This window comes from Dipodomys spectabilis, unplaced genomic scaffold, assembly GCF_019054845.1.
Source record: "Dipodomys spectabilis isolate Male_0828 unplaced genomic scaffold, ASM1905484v1 ptg000187l, whole genome shotgun sequence".
In the NCBI taxonomy this organism is placed as follows: domain Eukaryota; kingdom Metazoa; phylum Chordata; class Mammalia; order Rodentia; family Heteromyidae; genus Dipodomys; species Dipodomys spectabilis.
The window spans coordinates 12,878,555-12,902,550 of record NW_024870864.1 but is presented as its reverse complement, the minus strand read 5'-3'; the positions used below and the strand labels follow the sequence as shown (position 1 = coordinate 12,902,550).

The 23,996-nt window shown below is 35.9% G+C and overlaps 1 protein-coding gene across 6 annotated transcripts in view; it reads right to left on the bottom strand.

Annotated features, from left to right (window-relative positions):
* The window catches only part of Ccdc138 (coiled-coil domain containing 138), a 41,440-nt gene that overhangs the window by 10,497 nt on the left and 6,947 nt on the right, over nucleotides 1-23,996 (bottom strand). For 4 of the 6 annotated variants that reach the window (XM_042695342.1, XM_042695346.1, XM_042695344.1 and 1 more), the window contains 9 exons: nucleotides 22,977-23,104; nucleotides 21,353-21,534; nucleotides 20,311-20,469; nucleotides 16,704-16,823; nucleotides 13,018-13,095; nucleotides 12,807-12,914; nucleotides 10,200-10,358; nucleotides 8,338-8,454; nucleotides 4,033-4,225 (listed from right to left, as the gene is read on the bottom strand). In XM_042695342.1, the coding sequence (XP_042551276.1) occupies nucleotides 4,033-4,225; nucleotides 8,338-8,454; nucleotides 10,200-10,358; nucleotides 12,807-12,914; nucleotides 13,018-13,095; nucleotides 16,704-16,823; nucleotides 20,311-20,469; nucleotides 21,353-21,534; nucleotides 22,977-23,104 (1,244 nt within the window). The remainder of the gene's footprint in view (nucleotides 1-4,032; nucleotides 4,226-8,337; nucleotides 8,455-10,199; nucleotides 10,359-12,806; nucleotides 12,915-13,017; nucleotides 13,096-16,703; nucleotides 16,824-20,310; nucleotides 20,470-21,352; nucleotides 21,535-22,976; nucleotides 23,105-23,996) is intronic. The other 2 variants (XM_042695343.1, XM_042695348.1) reach the window with 1 other exon arrangement.

Genomic DNA, 23,996 nt, shown 5'->3' with positions numbered 1-23,996 from the left:
ATTGTTAAGATTCTACTCAGACTTGCCTTATTAAGATTTTTTGTGTGTGTGTGATGCTGGCAAAAGTATATAAATGGACCTTGAATTCGATTCTTTACAAAAATAAACTTTATCATGGTGCCACCTTCTGTATTTCATACAAAATTACTTCACTTAGCCAGGGCGCCAGTGGCTCATGCCTACAAGCCTAGTTACTCAGGAGGCTGAGATTTGAGGATCACGGTTCAAAGCCAGCCCAGGCAGGTAAAGATCATGAGATTCCTATCTCCAATAAACCACCAGAAAACTGGAAGTGGCGCTGTAGCTCAAGTGGTAGAGCGCTCACCTCAAGCTGAAGAGCTGAGGGACAGAGCCCAGGCCCAGATTTCAAGCCTCACAACTGACAAAAAAAAAAAAAATTACTTCACTCATTAATACATCATCTGATAAATTTAAGTCAGTTGAATACTAAGTGTTTTTGAGCTGGTACTCGGGCTTCAACTCAGGTTCTCAAACTCTTGCTTGGATTTTTTGCTCAAGGCTAGCACTCTACCATTTGAGCTACACCTTTTTTTTTTTTAAAAATAGTAAAAATGCCATACAGAGGGGTTACAATTACATGGGCAAGGCAAAGAGTACATTTCTTTTTTTTTCTTTTTTTTTTTTTTGTCAGTTGTGGGGCTTGAACTCTATGCCTGGGCGCTGTCCCTCAGCTCTTCAGCTCAAGATGAGTGCTCTACTGCTTGAGCCACAGTGCCACTTCCAGTTTTCTAGTGGTTTTATTAGAGATAAGAGTCTCATGGACTTTCCTGCCTGGGCTGACTTTGAACCGTGATCCTCAGATCTCAGCCTCCCGAGTAGCTAGGATTACAGGCATGAGCCACCAGCAACTGGCTTTGAGTGCATTTCTTATCAAGCATTGTTGCCTCCTCCTTTGTTTCCCCTTCCCATCCCCCCACCCTTGCTAAAGTTGTAAAGTTTGTTTTTCAACCTAATGTCTTGTACTGAGCTACACCTTTGCTTTCAGCTTTTTGCTGGTTAACTGAAGAGACTCAGGGATTTATTTGTCTACCAGGCAAGATTCACATCTCAATTCTCAAGTCTCAGACACTTGAATAATTAGGTTATAGGCATGTGTCACTGGTGTCCAATCTTTTTTTTTTGGACCCATTTAGGATTGAAAGCTTAAAGTGTCATTTTTTAAAAAGCCAGTGCTCATGGCTCATACCTATAATCCAGGCTACTCAGAAGGCTGAGATCTGAGGATCATGGTTCAAAGCCAGCCTGGGCAGGAAGGTCTGTGCAATTCCTTACTTCCAATTAATGACCAAAAAGCTTAAAATGGAGCTGTGGCTCAAGTGGTAGAGTGCTAGTCTTGAGCAAAAGAGCTTGGATGGGAATGTGGCTTAGCAGTAGAATGCTTGCCTAGCATGCATGAAGCCCTGGTCAATTCCTAAGCACCACATAAACAGAAAAAGCTCTGCTAGCCTTGGGCAAAAAAAGCAGCCAGGGATCGTGCCCAGGCCTGAATTCAAGCCCCAGGACAAAAAAAAAAAAGCTCAAAGACGGCATCTAGGCCCTGACTTCAAGTCTAGAACAGGTGTGCTCACACACATGCACAAGTGTGCACACACATACACACACACACACATACAAAAGTTGTCATTTTATAGTTTATAATGGGTATTTGATTATTTTTAAAGGGTGGCTTTATTTTTAAAAATAAATTATGATTTCATCTTAATTTCTCTAATTCTAAAGACTTTCTAAAAATGAGACCAATTTAACTTCCTGAGCACTTTTTTTTTGGTAATAGAGTTTGATCTCAGTCTTATACTTGCTAGGTAGGCACTCTACACATGGGTGGTATTCCAGCTCTTTTTGCTTTGTTAATTTTTAGTCCAGATCTTGACTTTTTTCCTCATCCAGTCTAAACCATAATCTTACTTTTTACAAGTAACTGGGAAGACAGGTATGTGTATCCACACCCAACTTTTTTGTTGAGATGGGATCTCACTAATTTTTTCCCTCTCCTGATTCCACCTCCTAAACAGCTGAGCTTATAGACATGGCCACCATGCCTAACAGTAAAGAATTATTTTTAATATTTTAGTTATCAATACCAAAACATTTAGTTCCATATATATGCTAATTTGTGTGTGTGTGTGTGTGTGTGTTGGCTGGGGCTTGAACTCAGAGCCTCAGTACTATCCCTCAGCTTTTTGGCAAGGCTAGTCCCTCTAAACACTTGGCCAATCTCTACTTCTAGCTCTGTGGTGGTTAATTGGAGATTAGAGTCTCATAGACTTTCCTGCCCTGGCAGCTTTGAACCACAATCCTCATATCTCAGCCTCTTCAGTATCTAGGATTACAAATCTCAGCTTCTTCAGTAGCTAGACAGGCTATGTATACACACACACACACACACACACACACACATATACACACATATATGTATATACGTATATATGTGTGTATATATAAAATATTGACTCTTAAATGTTAAATTATTTTAATTCTTTACAAAAACAGTTATACTGTCAATTAGTATGATTTTATTTTTTGTGCTTGTCTATATGGTTGATTTTAAAGGTGTCTATATGGTAGATTTTAAAGGTGACTAGAAACTCGCAGCAACTCTCATCAAAAGCTCCACTACCCTTCTTTGGACTCTGGGCTAAACTTGACCAAAAGTGCAGTTGCAAGGACTCCATGCAGTCAGACATCCAGCACTTGTATCTCTCACTATTCTACTAGGCATTCTTCTCCTGCCTGGTCCAGTAGAGAGGCCAGTGAAGAGCAAGGGAACCCAGCCCAGAAAAAATGGCCACTGTTAATGAAAAAAAAAAACATCGTACCATCCTCATGATGATACTGTTAAGGGTCCAATATTTGGGGTTAAGAAAGATCTGAGTTTATATTTGCCTGACCCTTAGTTTGCTCTTCTGTGAAAATGGCACTGGCTAGGGCTGGGTACAGTAGTACATACCTGTATCTGTAATCCCAGCTACTTGGGATGCAGAGACAGAAGAATTATAATCTGAGGCCAATCTAAGCAAAAAATTAATAAGATTTAATCTCTAAAACAAGACTAGTACAATGGTTCATGGCTGTGGTCACAGCTACTAGGAAGATGAAGGTAGAAGAACTACATTCAGAGGTCAGTCTGGACAAAAGCAAAAGAATCTATCTAAAAATAACAAAAAGCAAAAAAAAAGGAGGCTCAAATGGTAGAATGCTTGCTTGCAAGGCCCTGAGATCAACTCACAGTACCATCAGACAAAGATTAACCACAGTGAATAATTCACAACCAAACAAGAACAGGGACTAAAACAATATTAGCAACAGTACAAGGGCTCAGTTAATATTCATTTCCTTACCATTCGAGTTGTGGTTTGTCAGTTATTTTCCCTTAATACTATTACAAGCAGCACATTAACATTTAAAATTTTTAACTTTTTAAATGATTTCCTCACAATGAATCCCATTAAAAGTTATAGTGCATTCAGTGGCACCTGTGAGCATAATGAACCTTAAAATGATAACTGACAGTATAATGAAAATCATAATGTACCTCACAGTGGTACATTATATCATTTTACTTTTATGAGTATAATGTCTATAAGGCTCTATTACACATTTCGTTTCAGAGATTCAGTATAGCACAGTGATTAACTCAAGGCCTTCTACTTCACTTGAGCCATGTCCCCATTCCTTCTTACTTAGAAATAGAATCTGCTAGTGTTTTTGTCCTGGCCAGCCTCAAACCTTGATCCTCGTACCTCAGCTTCCCAAGTAGTTGAGATAATGGGCATAAATTACTATCCCCAGCTTGTTTTTTAAGATACAATCTTGCTAACTTTTTTAGCTAAGATTCTTTTATTCTTACCTTTTCAAACTAAGGACTTTATTTTCTCAAATTCAGTAAATAAAACAAGTTTTTTTTACTTGCTTAAAACAAGTTTTTTTACTTGCTTTTTACTTGCTTTATTATACAGTATTTTCCCCAAGCTGTATAACAAAATTATCCTATAAACACCCTTGAAAGCTTACCTTGAGTGACTGTTTTGAGAACAATTAAGGTTGATAAAAATCTCAATTGCAAACTGGAACTTTTAAAGAAAGCAACTGTCTTTGGTTTGTTCTCCACAGAATGCTCTAAAGAAGTATCGTGGATTCCTTTAATTGTCACTCCTTTAAATATGTCCTCACCCAATCTCCTCAATGTTGATGTCATAGTTGAATGCTGTTAAAAATACAATCTTAGACAGCGCCCAAGCCAAGAGTTCAAGCCCCACGACTGCCCCTCCCCAAAAATACAATCTTAGTAAGAACTTAAGTTCATGCTATCTTTTCTAGCACAGAGAAATATCAAAGAAACAGGGTTAAGCTTTATGTTGAGTTCACCATTGTTCTACCATCACTCACAACCAGCTTCTCAATTGTATCTAACTATACATGCTTACAAGTGATCATCCAGATCATGTCTTCTTCTTATTAACAATTTCAAAAGAATAAACATGGAGAGTTTTCTTGGAGAATAGACTGAAATAAGAAAATGGGCAAAATAAAGACAATGGCATTGGGCTGGGAAGGTGGCTCAGTGGTAGAGCGCTTGCCTTGCATGCCTGAGGCCCTGGGTTCGATTCCTCAGCACCACATAAGCAAAAAGAAAAAAAAAAGCCAGAAGTGGCGCTGTGGCTCAAGTGGTAGAGCGCTAGCCTTGAGCTGAAGAGCTGAGGGACAGTGCCCAGGCCCAGAGTTCAGGCCCCATGACTGGACCCAAAAAAAAAAAAGAAAAAGAAAACCTATACAAAGACAATGGCATTGAAAGATTTCTAAAATGACAGTACTTAGTGAAAGTCTACCAATCTGTTAAAGAACCTACTGAAACTGCTGTATATGGGAATGCTTAAGTCACTAAAAGTTTCTATTTTTATGATCCAACTTTTGAATGTTACAGTTATAATGGATTTCCCACATTTGCATGGGAAGTTTGTGAACAACTAATTTCCAGTTCAATACTGCTTCTTCAGTGTAGATAACAGGTTTTATCTTTTGAATTTATATAGCTAATATTAGAAAGATATACTGAGGTGATTTTAAGGACAAAGGCCAATAGCTGCATGATGACTGGTACTAACAATGGAACCTAATTAAAATACACTACCAATATGATTTTAATATCATTAAGGAATAGAAACATATAGGTTTTTAAACCTTGAATTAAAATCACAATAAAATATTTTAAAATTGTTTTAGGCTGTTAACGGTAAAGTAAATCAGTTTTTATTTTTTGTTTTTTTTTTATTGTATGGATAATTTTTAAAATTTCTTGCTAACTCAACAGGTAGAAAATTGTCACCAAGATTTTACCTTTGGACACTGAAAACAATCTAGATCCCAAATCCCCAGTACTCAGTCTAAAAGCACACACCCAGCCAAGAAAGAGAAAGAGATGAGACTAAATGAAACAAGTAATACCTGTCAATGCCAGGAGGATTTTAAAATGAGCTGACAAAGCATTTAAAGCAGCCATGATAAAATGAGTTCCTATATACACTTAGTAAATCCTATCAAAGAAACAGAAAAGTACTAACAAATATAGAAGAATGAAAGAGAAATTTTAAACTAGAAATAGCATAAAGAAAAGAAAAAACTAAGTGGAAAGCTTCTGTAGCATAATGGAGGCAGAAAAAAAAAGAATCACTTAGTGGGAAAATAAAACAACAGAATATAGCCAATCTGAATAACCAAAAATAACTGGGAAAAATAAAAGCTTCAGGGAGGAAACAAAAAAATAACCAAAATAAATAAAAATCTAACTATGTTAGATTTCCTCAAGTGGAAGAAATGCAGGTAGGACTAAAATTTCTTGAAAAAAAAAACACTATCTCCCCAAATTTGGCAAAATGCATACATAGAGGCTGAAGATGAGCAAATCCCAAATGGGATAAATCCACAAAGACCCAAACTGAGAGTACAATTACTTTTAAGAAATCTAAAGTTTATAATGTGGGTGGCAAGAGGGGAGAGGGAAGGAAGAGAGAGAGAGAAAGAAACTAGCAATAACAGTTTCAGGCCTAAGACCTATTTTTGTACACGATGAGAGAACTTCAGCTTTCTGTTTTTACAGCACCTTTTGCCAACATATATTTATGGCTCCTTTGTCAAAAAATCAGATGGCTGTAGCTGTGTGTTTATTCCTGGGTCTTCTATTCTGTTTCACTGGTCTATGTTGTCAGCTTTCATGCTAGTTCATGCTGCTTAAATGGCCAATAAATACAGGGACAAATTTGCTCAACATCCTTAGCCATAAAGGAAATGTACAACAAAATGACACCAAGATTCTATCTCACTCCAGTCAGAATGGAAATTATCAAGAAAATAAACACTGGTAAGGATGCATTGGAAAAGAACCCTCATACAGTGTTAATAGAAATATAAACTAGTGTAGCCAACTACAGGAATGGAGGTTCCTCAAAAAACTAAAAATAGAACATCTTCTGAACCTGCTGCTCTATTCCCAAGCATATAGCTAGAATGTAATACAAAACCCGGTAGAGATATCTATCCACTCATGCTTGTCACTGCACTACTTCACAATAACCAAGACCGACCAATGAATGGATAGAGAAAATGTGGTACAATATACACAGTGAAGTATTATTTGGACACTAAGAATTATATCACTTGAAGTGATAGAACTGGAGATTGTCCTGTTGAGTGAGATAAGCCAAGTATCTCATTTTTTCTCAAATGTAGAACTCAGACATAAAATGGTTATAATACTAACAAGCAATGATGGTAAAAGGGGAACTGTTGGGGGATGGGGACCAATGACAAGGAATCCAGTGGGAGGGGGAAGAGAAAAAATGGGTGCAGGAAGTGAACATGATCCAAGTACTTTATATGTTTATTAAGATAGCATAATGAAACCCACTAAATACTGTTTGAAATAAGGCAGAAGAGAGAGGAAGGTTATAAGAGTAAAATAGAAGAGGTAAATTTGATCAAAGCGCAGTGTACACATCTCAGAAATATCACAAAGTGAATGCAGCCCTTAAGCTGACAAATGACCTTCAACTAGCCAGTTCCATCACCAGCATACAGAGCAGCCAGAATAGTGATGTTAGTGGGGGACAACTGGTTTTCTCTTCTCTAGTAAATAGTACTGGGTACGGAGCCCCCATGGGAAGAGTATACACTAAGAAATCCTACAATTAAAATGAGAAGTGATCCCTTTTCCAACAGCTATGCAAATTACAAACCAGAAACAAGAAACAGGAACAAACAAAGCACTATACTCCTCCACAAGCCATAACTCTTCAAATAGCTGAATCCAAAGATGCTCAATGGCTGGAATGGCTAACAAATTAAAAAGGAAAAAAGGATTGAAAGAAGTTAATGAGCTAGGTACAATAGCTCACTCTGTAAGACTAGATGTTTATGAGGCAGATTATCTGAAGGATAACAATATGAGACTAGCTCAGGGAAAAAGTCACTGACAGCCAAGAGCTGGTGGCTCACACCTGTAATCCTAGCTATTCAGGAGGCTGAGCTCTGAGGATCACGGTTCAAAGACAGCCTGGGTAGGAAACTCTGTGAGACTCTTATCTCTAGTAATAAACAACCAGGAAACCAGAATTATTGTTGTGGCTCAAGTGCTCACCTTGAGCTAAAGAGGTGAGAGGCAGCGTCCAAGCCCCATGACCAACAATAACAAAAAAAGTCACTGAGACCCAATTTCAACAATCATAGTAATGTGTGCCTGTGATCCTTACTATATATGAGGCATGGATAGGAGGATCAAGGACTGAGACTGGCCCTGGGTAAAAATGACAGAACCATGGGGCTGGGAATGTGGCTTAGTGGTAGAGTGCTTGCCTAGAATGAATGAAGCCCTGGATTCGATTCTTCAGTACCACATAAACAGAAAAGGCCAGAAGTGGCACTGTGGCTCAAGCGGTAGAGTGCTAGCCTTAAGGCCTTGAGTTCAAGTCGCAGGACTGGCACAAAAAGAAAAAAAGAAACACAAAAATGACAGAACATGTCTGAGGTAGGGGCATGACTCAAGTGAACCAGCCTAGTAAGTTTAAGGCCCTGAATTTAATCTCTGGTACTATGTTTTTAGGTTGTAAATGAAGAGACATTTTGTTCATGAACTGGAAGACTTGACATTCTTCTAAAATTGATAAACAGGTTTTACTTCAATCAAAACTGCAACAAGATACTTTACAGTATAGTCAAGAATATTCTCAAATATACAGAGAACACAAGCTATGTGTATATATATGTATATTTTTTTCCTGTGAAATCATGATCAAGAGAATAAATGGAATATGATAGGTCAATTACCTGTGTTCCTGCATCCAGTTGCCTTAGGGACCAATATATAAACTTCACAAAAGGCTCATGAAATCTGGCATTGATAAATGGCATCCACTGTAGCTGCTCTGTCATCAAAGGTAAAAGCTAGAGATAAAATCATGGGAAACACAGGCACTGCATGTTTAGATATCTGAAATCAACCACAATTTTCTAAAGGCAAACTAAAGTTCTCAAACAGAAAACCTTTTCTTTAAATCCCTATGTCATACAATTTGTCAACATGTATTTGTAACTTTAAATAGATATTTCCTTTCATCCAGAAACAACACATGTAAGATTCAAGATCAATCTGCGCAAAAATATTTTTGAAGCTTAAAAGTTAAATTTATTGTACACATATAGCCATTAAAAAAGATAATCTAAGGCCAAACATAGTGTTCATGCCTATACTCCCAGATACTCAGAAGGTGGAGATAGTGAATATCAATGCCAGCCAGGACAAAAGGTGAGACATGTTTCCCCATCTCAATCAATACACTAAATGTGATGGAATGTGACTAAAAGTCCAAGTGCTCAGGAAGCTACAAGTAGGAGAACTGAGGCCCTAGGCTGATCCTGGACCAAAATATGAAACCTTATCTGAAATACAATGCAGAGTAAGACTGGAGACCTGGCTTAAGAGGTAGAGTGCCTGCCTAGCAAATGCTAGGACCTGAATTTAAATCCCAATACCATCTAAATAAATCAATTAAAAATGAACTACATAGGTATTTTCATCACTATGGAATAGTCTAGAAAAAAGGTTACAAAAGAGCAAGATCTCATTTACATAAAATGTGTCTATACTTTCACTGAAAGAGCTATAAAGATATCTTTTAAATAATACAAGAAAGGCTGTACTTTAAAAATCAAAGTAATATTTACTTTCCACTTTCCACACCTAAAAATACATTAATAATATGTCGATATGTAAAACTAATTTTTAAAAAACTTTAAAAGATGATGAACTTTGCTCCAAAAATATGTCATTTTAAACTGGGAATAGTGGTACATGTTTATAATCCCAGACCTTAGGCAGATGCAATAAGATTATGAGTTCAAGCCAGCATGGACTATATATAACTTTTCAAGTGTATATGTATGTAAACATATTTACATATAGGGAATAAACCTATAAATATCTAGTAACAGGGAAATGTTTAAGACAACTAAATATCCACTCAGTAAAATAAAGAATATGAGTGTATTGTATATACGTATTATGAGGGTTTTGTTTTTGTTATTGATTTGTTTTTTTGGTAATATACATTTTTAATCCCAGCATTAAAGAGCCTAAACCAGTAGGATCCTAAGTTCAAAGCCAGCGTACATTACATAATGAATTTAAGGTTATTCAGCAAGAACCCCTAATAACACAAAACAAAAAATTTTCAATAAAACTTTCTCACTTATAAAAACACCAGGAGAGATGCTGTGGCTCAAGTGGTAGAGCATTCACCTTGAGTTGAAGAGTTCAGGGACAGTGCTCAGGCCCAGAATTCAAGCCCCACCACCAGCACAACAACAAACAAAATCAAAAACGTCAGACACCTGGGCAGATGGCTCACACCTGTAATCCTAGCTACTCAGGAGGCTGAGATCAGAGGATCATGGTTCAAAGCCACCCAGGCAAAAAGTCCATGAAACACTTACCTTTAATTAACTACCAGAAAACCGGAAGTGGCGCTGTGGCTCAAGTGGTAGAGCACACACTTTGAGCTGAAAAGCTCAGGGACAGCACCCAGGCCCAGAGGTCAAGCCCCACAACCAACCAAGAAAAAAAAAAAAAAGAGGTTTTTGCTTAATCTTGCATCTAATAAATCAAATATTTCAAATTAGAAAGAACAAACCTTTACACATTTCTCTTGAATATCACTTCTCTGAGACTTGGGTAATGGCTTTTCACCATCTATACCAGATTCTTCATGTTTCACTTTGCTAAGGTGATGGTCTGATATCCAGTCCATGAAGACAATTAAAAGTTCATATACTTGTCCATTAACTGGTCCCTATTTGTCAAAAATTAAATATTTTTTTCAGTTCACAACCTCTTAAAAGCTGAAAGACCAACCTTGAAATTCACGAGTGACTATAGAATAAAAAAGATGAATATGGCTAGCTGTGTGTGGTGGTACACAGCTATAATCCCAGCACTTGGGAAACAAAAACAGAAAGATCCTAAGTTAGAGGTTAGCCTGGATTATCAAAAAAAGATTCTGTCTGGGGAAAAAAAAAGAATTCCTTAAGAGTTCTTTAACTAGGGGGAGGATGGGAAGGTATGGGAAGGGGAAACAAAGGAGGAGGCTACAATGCTTGATAAGAAATGTACTCATTATCTTGCCCATGTAATTGTAACCCCTCTGTTCAGTATTTTCACAATAAAAAAAAACATTAAAAAAAAAGAGTTCTTTAACTAACTTTGATAATACAGAAAAATAAAACTACCTTTAATGCAAGAGCATAAAGCTAAGTTAGAAGATTTCAGTAAAGATTTCCAAAATTCATCTGTGGGCCTTCATATTTACTTCTGCTCTTTTATTTTCTTTGTCTTATAGTACCCATAATCATAATATACAATCCTCCCTCCTCCCCAGCTTGAAATCCTTTTCTCTGAGAGCTTAGCAAATAGGAAGAAAAAGAAGAACAGAATACTTCAAAAATGTTTAAATTTAACTGTAGAATTCAGTATTCCTTTGTGAAAATCTATTATGCAAAATGGACTCATTAATATCATCCCAACTTATATAGAACTGAAACGCAGGACAGAAAGGGAAATTTTAAAAAGTCACCTGCTCCAAGAATGATTTCACAGTCCCAACATAACAAAAATAGCTGTTTTATATTTAATATTATTTTCACTTGGAAACTGTCCACCCTAACCTTCAGACTAACATTACATAATGACTATTGCCACTTGCCAACAATCCCACAGCAACAAAAGAATTTCCTTTCAAAATTACTTTGGTAGATGCCTGTTTCCTAATAAAACTTCCACATGTCACACCAAAGCCATCCTTGACCATGCATATGTACTTTAGATTGAAATCTGATTCCTTACTTCAAATAAAAGTTTGTGAACTGGAAATATGTTCCTATCTCTGTTTGCCTTTGTCAAATCACATTTTTAGCTAATTTAATAGCTTTCATACATTTACCTTAAACTAGGAACTATGTTACATTTAATTACTCTTTAAACATGTAAAGTCAACTGGGTATCAGCAGCTCATGCTTGAAAACCTAGCTACTCAGGAAGCTGAGATCTAAGGATCTCAGCTCAAAGCCAGCCCAGGCAGGCAAATCTTTGAGACTCTTATCTCCAATTAAGCACCAAAAAGCCAGAAGTAGAGCTGTGCTGTGGCTCAAGTGATAGAGTGCTAGCCTTGAGAGAAAAAGGTCAGGGACAGTATCTAAGCCCCAATTCAAGCTGCAGGACTGGTACACAAATACAAATAATAATGAAAACATGTCCTCTAAAACCTTTTGAGTACCTGTAAAAAAAAACAAAACTAGAAACCATCAACATAATAGTGGAAAAACAAACTGTAACACATTATGTAATAAACCAAATAAAATACTAATACACTTGATAAGATGTTCAGAAAGATAATCTTTAGTCAAATGCATACATACTGTATAATTCTGATTAACGTACCATGTAATAAAGCTGTTATTTAAAGATGGTGCTGCAGTTTGCATATGAAATGTCCCCCAAAACTCAAAGTTCACAGAATGGGCTTTCGGAAAATGATTACATTATGAGGGTTCTCAACTAATCAATGAATTAGGTTTATGAGTTCAGGGATTCATCATTTGATGGCACTCTTGGGAGGTGGTGGAAATTTAGTAGGAAGAAGTACGTGACTGAAGGCATGCCCTTGAAGGGTATCCTCTGTCCCATTGCTTCCAATCTGCTCCCTAGCAGCCGTGAAATGAAGTGCACTACTCTGCCACATATTCTTCTACCATTATGTACTGCCCTTACTGCAGGTCCAGAAACATGGAGTCAACTGACTATTGGATGAAACCTCTGAAACATAAGACAAAATAAACCTTCCCTCCTTTAAGCTGATTTGGTTGGGTCTCAGTGATAAAAAGCTAACAGTAAGCAGTATAAGCCTAGCTATGAAAGAGGCCTAGGTGGGAGGGTTGTAAACCAAGGCTAGCCTGGGAAAAAAACTGTCCCTACTGGAAAAGTAACTAAAGCAAAAAGGGCTAGAGGTTTGGCTAAAGCTGTACAGTGCCTGTCTAGCAAGCAAAAAAGGGCTCAAATCTTTAACCTTAAGTTCCTTTGGCTTGTCACAGTTACAGTACCTGAAACATAGCTCAATATTGGTTATTATTATGGTGAATCCTTTTGTAGCAAAAAAAAAGAATTTTTCCTAAATTAAAATAAAAAGATAAAGGAGCAAGAGAAAATTTCCTATTTTCCATTGGAGAAATTTTCAGTCACGTCATACCTTAAAAGTTTTTGAAACTGGTACTTTTTCTTGTTTTAAACTTTTTACTTCATGAGTAGAATGGAAATTTCCTTTCAGCCTCTGTATTGTCATAAACTCATACTTCCTCTGCAACAGTACACACCCATGAATTAGAGAACAATTTATGAAATAAACACATAGAAAACCAAGTATTTTAAAAACCAATTTGAGAAAAAAGCTGACAACTTACCTGTAAGTTATCTAAACGTGCTTGAACCCTCTTAGCCTGAATCTCCATTTTCTTGTTTTCTTCACCTACGTCATTTAGCTAAGGAAGAGAAAAGTTAAATTGTTCAATATAAACATTAAAATGGTTCATATTAAGGATTTCTCAATCTACTATCTCAACTGGTCTAGTTAAACAAACAAAGGCAAAAAACAGAAGCATTCATGAACAAAGTAGGTCATCATTTTCCCCTCAAACATTAATAGTTTCTAAGAAAGGTCACGTCCTTCTATGAAAACTTTGTAAGCTTCCTGCAATTTGAAAAGCATATTTTACTTTGAATGTTTTCTGCAGTAAAAGCTTTATCAAACTAATATATGAAAAATATGTCAGAAGTATGTACCGCAGTAAGTTATTATTTAGATTCTAATATACTACATAAATAAATGGAATAACTGGCACCTTCACAATGTTGAGACTCCCCACCAATAAACACAGCAGTCTTCAATCTTAGTTTTTAATTTTTATTTTCTTTTAATGATTTATTATAACTTCAGTCTTCTACATAGTTTTTTCAATTTATTCCTGGTAGTCAATTTGTGATAATACTATCTTTGATACTGTTTAATAAATCACACTTTTTTTTTCATATACAAAAAAGGCATTTCATTTTCATACATTGACATTACTTATACATTTACAATATACGACATAGAAAATATTTAATATTTATTGTAAATATATAATTTATTTATAAAGTAATGTTAAATTATATATTTATGTATTTATTTAGCATATTTAAATATTAATATATTCCTAAAATATATTTACAATATTATATATTAATATATACACTATATTGTAAATATACAATGTTTTATATATTTAATTTTATATACTTATGCTAATAACGTATTATAAATATATACTATTAAATATAGTTTTTATTATGTTATTTATATATAGAGAGAGATATATAGATATATATTTTTGTTGTGTTGGTCGTGGGGTTTGAACTCTGGGCCGGGGCACTGTCCGTCAACTCTTCAGCTCAAGGCAAGCGCTCTACTACTTAAACCACAGAGCCACTTCCAGTTTTCTGGTGGTTTACTGGAGATAAGTCTCACAAGCTGGGCGGTGGTAGCTCGCGCCTATAATCCTAGCTACTGAGGAGGCAGAGATCTGGGATCATGGTTCTAAGCCAGCCCAGGAAAGGAAAGTCTGTGAGACTCTTATCTCCAATAAAAACCACTAGAAAACCGGAAGTGGAGCTGTGGCTCAAGTGGTAGAGTGCTCGCCTTGAGGTGAATAGCGCAGGGACAGTGCCCAAGCCCAGAGTTCAAGCCCCACAACCCACCCAAAAAAAAGAAAAAAAGAGTCTCACAGACTTTCCTGCTAGGGCTGGCTTTGTACTGTGATCTTCAGATCTCAGCCTCCTGAGTAGCTAGGATTACAGGCGTTAGGCACCATCACCTGGCTTATTATGTTATATATTTTTATATATTTATAACATATTATATATATATATATATATACTTACAATATTTTATACATATTGAAAGTAATTGAAATTACTTAGAGATTCTGCTAAATTTACTTATTAATCCTGAGTCTTTCTGACAGACAACTGAGAGCTAAGGTCATATCCCAACTGTAGGAAACTATAAATAAACTTGGAAGTATAACTGGATCAAGTAAAATATAAGATAAAGAGGTATCACTACCAAGAAGAAGAGTTCAAATAACAAATAGATACAACAGTAAATCAAAGCAGAAACAGAATGTAAGGACAAAGATCTTGCTAAAGAATTCCAGGAGGCAAATTATCTCCAAGAGTCTAAGCTTACTTATATTTTAAAATTCATGTCTCCAAGTCCAAGGCTATATTTTTAAAATTCTATTTATATCTCCTCATACAATATCAAATAGAAACATAACCATTCTTGTTTCTCTCTAAACATACTCCCTTTATTTTCATCTCTTTAGACAAACACTAGCAAAAAGGACATTTTTTTAAAAAGTGTGTGTTTGTTTTCACAACTACTCAGGAGGCTGAGATCTGAGGGTTATGGTTCAAAGTCAGCCCAGGCAATAAAGTCCATGACACTCTTACCCCTAACAACACAAAAAGCCAGAAGTAAAACCGTGACTCAGCACAAAAGCTCAGGGACAGAACTCAAGCCCTGAGTTCAAGCTTTGATTTCAAGCTCCAGACTCAGCACAAAGAAACAACAACAACAACAAAAAACTCACAAGAATACATTTGATATGTCATTTAGAATTCTTCATTGACCTATATTTACCACCTACATATATAATTAATTACAGTTCAATGTTTTAACATACTATACCCATGCTAAACAAGTAAACACTTATTAGTTATGGTGAATATCAGTGCCAAAAAAATCAGTGACTTTTTATTTAATAATTCTTAGGATATTAGTTTTCTTTTGATTTTCTTTAAACTAATGGCCTTGTTTTTAAGAAGTTTTTCAAACTACCAAATATATCAGCTATTTACCAAAATAGATTAACAAGAATCAAGAGCTTCAGAATATATCTTATTAGCCAGATGTGTTGGCTCATGTCTGTAATCCTAGCTACTTGGGAGATTAAGATAGGGAAGACTATGGTGCAAGGCCAGCCTGGGCAAAAAGTGTGTGAAATACATCTTCACCAAGAAAAAGCAGGAATGGTGAAGGGTAAACAAAGGAGGAGGCTGCAATGCTTGGTAAGAAATGTATGCATTATCCTGCCCATGTAATTGTAACCCCTCTGTACAGTATGTTCTCAAATAAAATAAAATAAAATTTAAAAAAAAAAAAAAAGAAAAAGCAGGAATGGGGGCTGGGAAGGTGGCTCAATGGTAGAGCACTTGCCTTGCATGCATGAGGCCCTGGGTTCGATTCCTCATCCTCAGCACCACATAAGCAAAAAGAAAAAAGCCAGAAGTGGCACTGTGGCTCAAGTGGTGGAGTGCTAGCCTTGAGCTGAAGAGCTGAGGGACAGCGCCCAGGCCCAGAGTTCAGGCCCCACCACGGGACAAAAAAAAAAAAAAACAGTAGCAAAAAAGCAGGAATGGGGATGCATGCATGTAATCCCAGCTACGTGGGACATGGCAATAGGAGAATCACAGTGTAGGCTGGTCTGTAGAAAACTCAAGACTCTATTCAAAAAAATAATGAAACCAACAGGACTGTGGGTGTTAATCAAGTGGTGAGTGCCTGGCAAGTAAGCACAAAGGCCTGGGTTCAAACCCCTGTCCTGAAAAGAAAAAAAATCTTATTATTTATAAGTCCTTTATAATAAAGCTAACAAAATTAGACAAAATGAGCTAAGTACTGGTGGCTCACATCTGTAATCCTAGCTAATCAGGAAGCTAAGAGCTGAAAAGCACCAGAGTTTGAAGCCAGCCTGGGCAAGAAAAGTCCTCGTCTTATTTCCAATTGAAAAAAAAAAAAAAAGCCAGAAGTTGAACTGTGGCTCAAGCTGTAGAGCAGCACTAGCCTTGTGTAAAAAAATCTTGTGGACAGTGCCCTGAGTTCAAGTTTCAGAACCAGTGCGTGTGCGCGCGCGCGCGCGCACACACACACACACACACACAATTAGCTGAAATTTTCTCTAGCTAACATATGTTCTAACACTGACTTATAATTTGTTAAAATATAATGCTTAGGTCTTAGGTTTTATACCAATAAAATAGGTCTTACTTGTTTTTTTAGATTATCATTCAGTTCTTTGAGTGAATCGAAAGATGATCTCAATCTCTTGCATTCTTTATTCCTTTCCTTGAGAACTTCAGTTAAATGTTCAACTTCTGCATTATGTTGCTAGGAGGGGAAAAAAAAAATCTGAAAATTAGGTAAGGTCCTATATCACTAACACTATAGAAGCAGTCTATGGTTATAAATTGGGGGGCAGGGAAGTTAGCACTCCCTGATCTGTGAAAGGGACTAGGTTTGTTTCCCAGCATCACAAACAAAACAAATCTGCTTTGAAAATTTGGAGGAACAAACTTTAAGGGGTGAAGTCCTGGGTTTGTTTTTCCTTTTCTCTGTAAGGTTTGCCCCAGCATGCCCTACAACCTAAGGAAATGGAGCAAAAACTTCCACAAAAACTCTGGGACAAAACATTCCTTCTAGCAGAGAAATCAGGAAACCAGAGGTGGGAAGAACCTCAGAAGAACAGTTCAGAAAGAGGATCTTTCTGCTTTAGTGTATGTGCAATTCTGTACATCAAGCTCAGTTCTACCCTGTAATGCTGAGGTACAAGACAGACAACTGCAGAGCAGGTTCTTAAAAAGAACTGATTAACTGATTAGAGAATTATTGCTAGTATCAGACTAACCTCTAAGTGGTACATGCATCACTGCAAAGTCTTTGAAAGCTGACCTGAGATGGGTACCATGGCCCATAGAAGCTGAAAAAGAACTGTGATCCAAACATAGTTGATCTGAATAAATGCTTTAAATAATAATATTTTACAGAGGATTATAACTGGACAGAATCTATAAAACATAACTTCCAAAAGACTTCAAATAAAATTTAAAAATTTTTGAACATATAAAGAACAAAAAAAGTAATTAAGTATCAAAAAAAAAAATCAATAGATGTTTACTCTAAGATGACCCAGATAATGAGTTAACTGATGTCTATAAGGTGGGTAGAAAGACAGAAATTCTTGTAAGAAAACAACAAAATAAAATCTGAAGTTAGAGATCAGTAGAAATTACTCAGAGTCTGAAGAATTCAGAAGAAAAAAGATGGAAGAAGAGGAACGGAGCCTTAGAAATCTTTTATAGCAAACAAACTAAACACATGACTTGCTGGACAACAAAAAACAGAGAAGAAAGCAATTAGGACAGAAAAATTATTTGATGATATATTAGCTGATAATTTACAAAATTTGGAAAAAAGACATGTGTTTATAAAATCAAGAAGCACAGTAAGTCACAAATAAAGACTAAACTCAAAAGAAAATAGCAGGATACATAATGAATGAACTCTCCTGAAAAGCAACTTAAAGAAAAACCATGAAAAAATCCTATTTATATAACATTCTGAAAAAGGAGAACTATCAGGACAGGAAATTAAAGGGCATAATATAGGGACCAACTGGGAAAGTGAACTGTATATTAAATATTATTATTCAAACAGTACTCTTTTTCTGCTATGATAATTGTATTTATCTCCTATTCTTAGGAGATATATGTTGAAGTATTTCAAGACACTATATCATGATTCTCTAAATTACTTTCAAATGGTTCAAACAGTAAGGTGCCTAGGTGTGAGAAGGAAAAAGAAGCAAATATAGCAAAATGGTAATAACTAGTGAATCTAAGAAAAAAGGAGAAATCACATTACTCTAAAATCAATCATACAGAAGTGAAGGACCTCTATGATGAAAACTTTAAAAACCTGAAAAAGGAAAACAAAACAGAACTTAGAAAGTGGCAAAACCTCCCATGCTCCTGGACTGGAAGGATCAACAACATGAAAATGGCAATACTTCCCAAGGCTAGTTACAAATTCAATGCAATACCTATCAATATTCCAACCTCATTCTTCAAGGAAATAGAAGAGGCAATCCAAAAATTCATATGGAATAAAAGACCCCAAATAGCAAAATGATCCTTAACAGAAAGAACAGTGCTGGAGGAATATCAATAGCAAATTTCAAACTCTACTACAAAGCCATAGTAATCAAAACAGTTTGGTACTGGCACAAGAACAGTCCCTCAGGACCAATGGAATAGAATTGAAAATCCAGAAATGAACCCACAGACCTATAGCCATCTAAACTTCAATAAGGGAGCTAAAAAAATAGAATGGAAGAAAGACAGACTCTTCAGTAAATGGTGCTGACAAAAACGGTTAATCACTTGTAGAAAACTAAGCAAGATCCTTATTTATCACTGTGCACCAGAATCAACTCCAAATAGATAAAAGACCTTGGAGTTAAAGCAGACACTCTGAAAACATTGCAGGATGGAATAGGAGAAACCCTAGGTCTCTCTGGCAAAGAGAAAGGTTGGACAAATGGGATTGCATGAAATTGCAGAGCTCTGCATGGCAAAGGACATAGCTAGCAAGATCAATAGAAAGCCCAGGGATTGGAAGATCTTCACTAGCCATACAACAGACATATCTAAAATATACTTGGAACACAAAAAATTAAATCCCCCAACAACAAATCCTCAAAGAAACAACTGCCCAATAAATAAGTGGGCTAAAGACTGAAATTTCTCTGAAGAGGAAAGATGGATGGCCAATAGACACATGAAGAAATTGCTCAACCTCTCTAGCCATAAAAGAAATGCAAATCTAAACTACATTGAGATACTACCTCACCTCTGTTAGAATGGCTATAATCAAGAAATCTAATAACAACAGATGCTGGAGGGGATGTGGACAGAAGGGAACCTTACTGCATTGTTGGTGGGAAAGTAAACTTGTTCAACCACTTTGGAAAGTAGTATGGAGGTTCCTCAGAAGACTCCACATAGAGCTACCCTATGACCCAGTAATCCCACTTTTGGGCATTTACCCAAATGATCACAAACAAGACCATACTAAAGCTACCAGCACAACTATGTTGATTGCAGCGTTATTTACCATAGCTAAGATATGGAACCAACCCAGATGCCCCTCAGTAGATGAATGGATCAAGAAAATGTGGTATATATACACAGTGGAATTCTATGCCTCCATCAGAAAGAATGACACTGCCCCATTTGTGAGGAAATGGAAAGACTTGGAAAAAATTATATTAAGTGAAGTAAGCCAGGCCCAAAGAAACATAGGTCCCATGGTTTCCCTTATTTGCAATAACTAGTATATGTCTGAGACAAGCAGAAACGGTCAGGTAAGTTGATGTTAGGCAAAATGAACCCCAAGATAAAGACTCAAATGTTTTTTCTTTCTTGCGATTGTTTCTAACATATTTATAAGATGATTTCTTTTTGCTTTGTATGTCCCTCCCCCACGGTATAACCCCTGTTTTCACTGTATTTGATGTTGGTATAATTTGTGGAGGGGAAGGAAAAAAAACAAATTGTTTAAATAGGGATACAGGTAGACCCATTGCAACAATGGGATGTACAGACAATGTAATGAACTTTACAACTTTGGCCTGGGGGGGGGGGGGGGAAGGGGAGAGGGGAAGGGATGGAAAGGGAAGGGAAAACAAAGGAGGAGGCAAGGAGCAACAATGCTTGATAAGAAATGTACTCATTACCTTGCCCAAGTAATTGTAACCCCTCTGTATGGTATTTTCACAATTAAAAATAAATAAATAAAATCAATCATACATAATTACCTCCTTTATAATTTGAAATCTTGTAACAACTTCATCTTCAACACCTTTAATTTTACTCAAGGCATTTTCATGTCTGAAAAGCAACTGTTCTCTTTCTACTAAAAACTCTTCTCGCTTTTGAAGTTCTTCAGCAAATTTCTGTTGTGCTGTGGTTTCACACTAAAGCAAAATGCAAAATGTAAATGTGTTTTTTTAAATATGTTTACAAATTCTGCAAATTATGGTCTGCCCACTGACACTGTGATTTACTTAGTTTTCAGCAATACTATTTCCCTAGAGAAAATGTAGATAGTTTAAATTCTTTGCTTTACTTCAACTTCATGGTCCACATTATTTTACTACACACTCTACTTGTGGCTACTCTCTTACCTTCACAACTTTGTATCATCTCATGCTGAAAGATTCCAGGCCTACATAAATATATTGATCATGGCCCCAGCCCAAATGATAAGAATAATAAGACAGTATTTAGATACAACTGAAGAAAAAACACACACCTTAAAAAATGGTACAAATGTGAATTTAGCTTCAATTGTCTACTCAGTTCTAAATACAGTCCATAAATCTTTTGTATATTTTCATGGGCAACTATTTCTCTTTAGGGGAAGAAACACACACACACACACACACACACACACACACACACACACACACACACACACACACACACACACACACTTCTCTTTAGGGGAAGAAACACACACACACACACACACACACGTAGATTGCTTACAGTCCATAAATCTTTTGTACATTTTCATGGGCAACTATTTCTCTCTAGGGGGAGAAACACACACACACACCCATAGATTGCTTAATCTACTACTTCAGAGAAGATGACAACAGAAGACAATATGTGTCTCCAGTCCAAAAGGTACATACCCTTTTTCCCTCCCTACATTACAAAGGTATGCTCAGGATCTGGTTGCATTAAGCCCTCTTAAAATGTTAACACCTTAGATTCAAATATTGCAATACTGTAAATGCTTTGTCTAGGACATAAACATACTTCTGAATCCTCAATTTAGTATTTATTACTTACCTGTAGCTTCTGATGTATTTGAAATAATTCATCATATATCTGATTTACATGATGCGGAAGTATGCTATGCCTGTTTGATACTTTAGATGTTGCATAACTGACATGTTTCAAAGGACTGTCATTGGTATCACTACAACATTCAGCACGAGGTCTTGATGAGGCCACATTAGTTGGCGGGGCAACTGCAAAAGTTTTAAATATTCTCAGAGTAATCTTCAGGAAGAGTTGCTTTAAGTAAAAATTACAGTATTGTTAGAAAGGAAAAAAGGAATGATATAGCAAAAACGGTGATGTTGTAACACTCAGAAAATCTGCATAGAGTATAAAGGAATACTTTGCACTTTGTACAACTTCTCTTTTAATGTGTATGAAAACATGCAAGTACTGAAAGCCTAGACCAAAAAATGAAAAGTTACTTCAGAAATCTCTCTTGTGCTAGGTGTGGTGGCTCATGCTTCTAACACTAGATACTTGGGAGGCTGAGAACTGTAGGATTATGACTCAAGACTAGTCAGGACAAAAAGCCTATAAACCCCCACATCAAGCAATATTTAGGTGTTAGGCACACATTTGTCATCCTAGCTATACAGAAGAAAAAAACAGAATTCCAGTTGGACAAAAATCAAGAACTTATCTGAAAAATGATGAAAGCAAAAAGGACTGGAGGCATAGTTCAAGTGGTACAGGACCTGCCTAGCAAGTGTGAGGCTGAATTCAAACGCTGGTACTGCCAAGAAAAGAAAATCTTTCATCTTATTTTCCCTTCCTACTAAACCAAATTAACAATTAACCCAATCATACTGCTAATCATTGCCTTAAATTTCCACTGCTTATATCTTTGTCTTTGTTTTGCCTATTTTTAAAGAACTATGTAATGGTTACAATTATGTCATTTCTTTTTTTATATCTAAATTTTATTATATTCAAGTATTTGAATAGAGGGGATTCAACATGTCAATTTGAGTTCAATACATCTGTTTATGAGTACAAGATTCATTTATGTAATTTCTTTATGTCTTTTAAAATATATGTGGGTGAGTCAAGCACAGTGGCTCATACTTGTAATCCTTAAGCTACTCAGGAAGCTGAAATCTGAGGATCACAGTTTGAAATCAATGAGCACTAAAATCCTAAGACTCTTTATCTCCAATAAACCGGCAAAAAGCCAGAAGTAGAGGGAAAGGAGAGATGAAATGTATGTAAACAAAAGGGCAACCTGTGTTCCAAATCCTGTAGCCCAAATGACAATGGGCACCCTCTTATACTACTAATCAGAGCTAAGAAAGTTATAACAAATAATTTAGAGTAGTTTCTCAAAATATTAGCATTAGACAGATACTATCACAATCTTTTCCTCATTCCATTTATACACCAACACAAAAAAGTATTGGAAAACATCATAAAAGTACTGAGTTAATTGTTAACTTATTTGGCTGAATTGAGGATCTTTAGTGTACAACTGGAAAACAGCAAGTTTTATTTTATGCTTTAGTTTAATACATAGTAACAAACTTGTGGCTTATAAAAATTCAGAACACAAAATATAGAGTTAGTCCTAAGAACAGTTATTACTATGGTTTATGCACTCTAACAAAATTATCATTTAAATGAATATTTCTTTTACCTTTCTCTATGTCTTTAAAAGATTCCTTGGTTATTTGGGAAGTACTAACTCTACGATTGCTCTTAATTAACTCTTCTTCTGTTTCCTGTTTCTTCAAATCATGAAAAGAATCCAGTTCATCATCTAGGCTTTAAAAAAAAATTCTATGACAAAAATCTGGAAATTTATTACAGCACTTGAAAAAGATAAAATTGCTTTTCAAATATAAACAGCTTACTGAGAAAAAAGTAAAAATAAATTTCAAATGCAAAAATACACAAGATGTAAAAATTAAGACACTGATTCTGATAACGAACTAACCAACACCTTTCCACCTTTTCTACACATTAAACAGACCAAATTTAAAACTACATACACATGTACAATCCTCTGCAGCTGCCAAATTCTTCTTTTTGTTCCCCAGTCATTGAATGTGATAGATATAACAAGTATTATCTATTATTAGTAAAAGACTTAATATTTAACATGAGGAAAAGGAACCCTAAAGAAGTCAAATAACAGAAAAGTTATATAAAAGGGAACAGAGCTATAGAATCCCAAGTATTCTCTCCAAAAACAAATAATCTCAGAATTGAAATTTCTAGAGAAGCACTGTTTTAAAAGAATATAAGCTATATTATTTACCATAGCTAAGATATGGAACCAACCCAGATGCCCCCCAGTAGATGAATGGATCAAGAAAATGTGGCATGGGGGGAGGAGGGCTGGTTGGTGGGGTAGGGGGATGGGATGGGAAAGGGAAACAAAGGAGGCTACAATGCTTGATAAGAAATGTATTCATTATCTTGCCCATGTAATTGTAACCCCTCTGTACAGTATTCTCACAATAAAAAAAAAAGAAAATGTGGTATGTACGTGTATGTATATACATATATATATATATATATATATATATATATATATATATAATGGAATTCTATGCTCCATCATAAAGAATGACATTGCCCATTTGTTAGGAAATGGAAAAACTTGGAAAAATTATATTAAGTGAAGTAAGCCAAGCCCAAAGAAATATAAGTT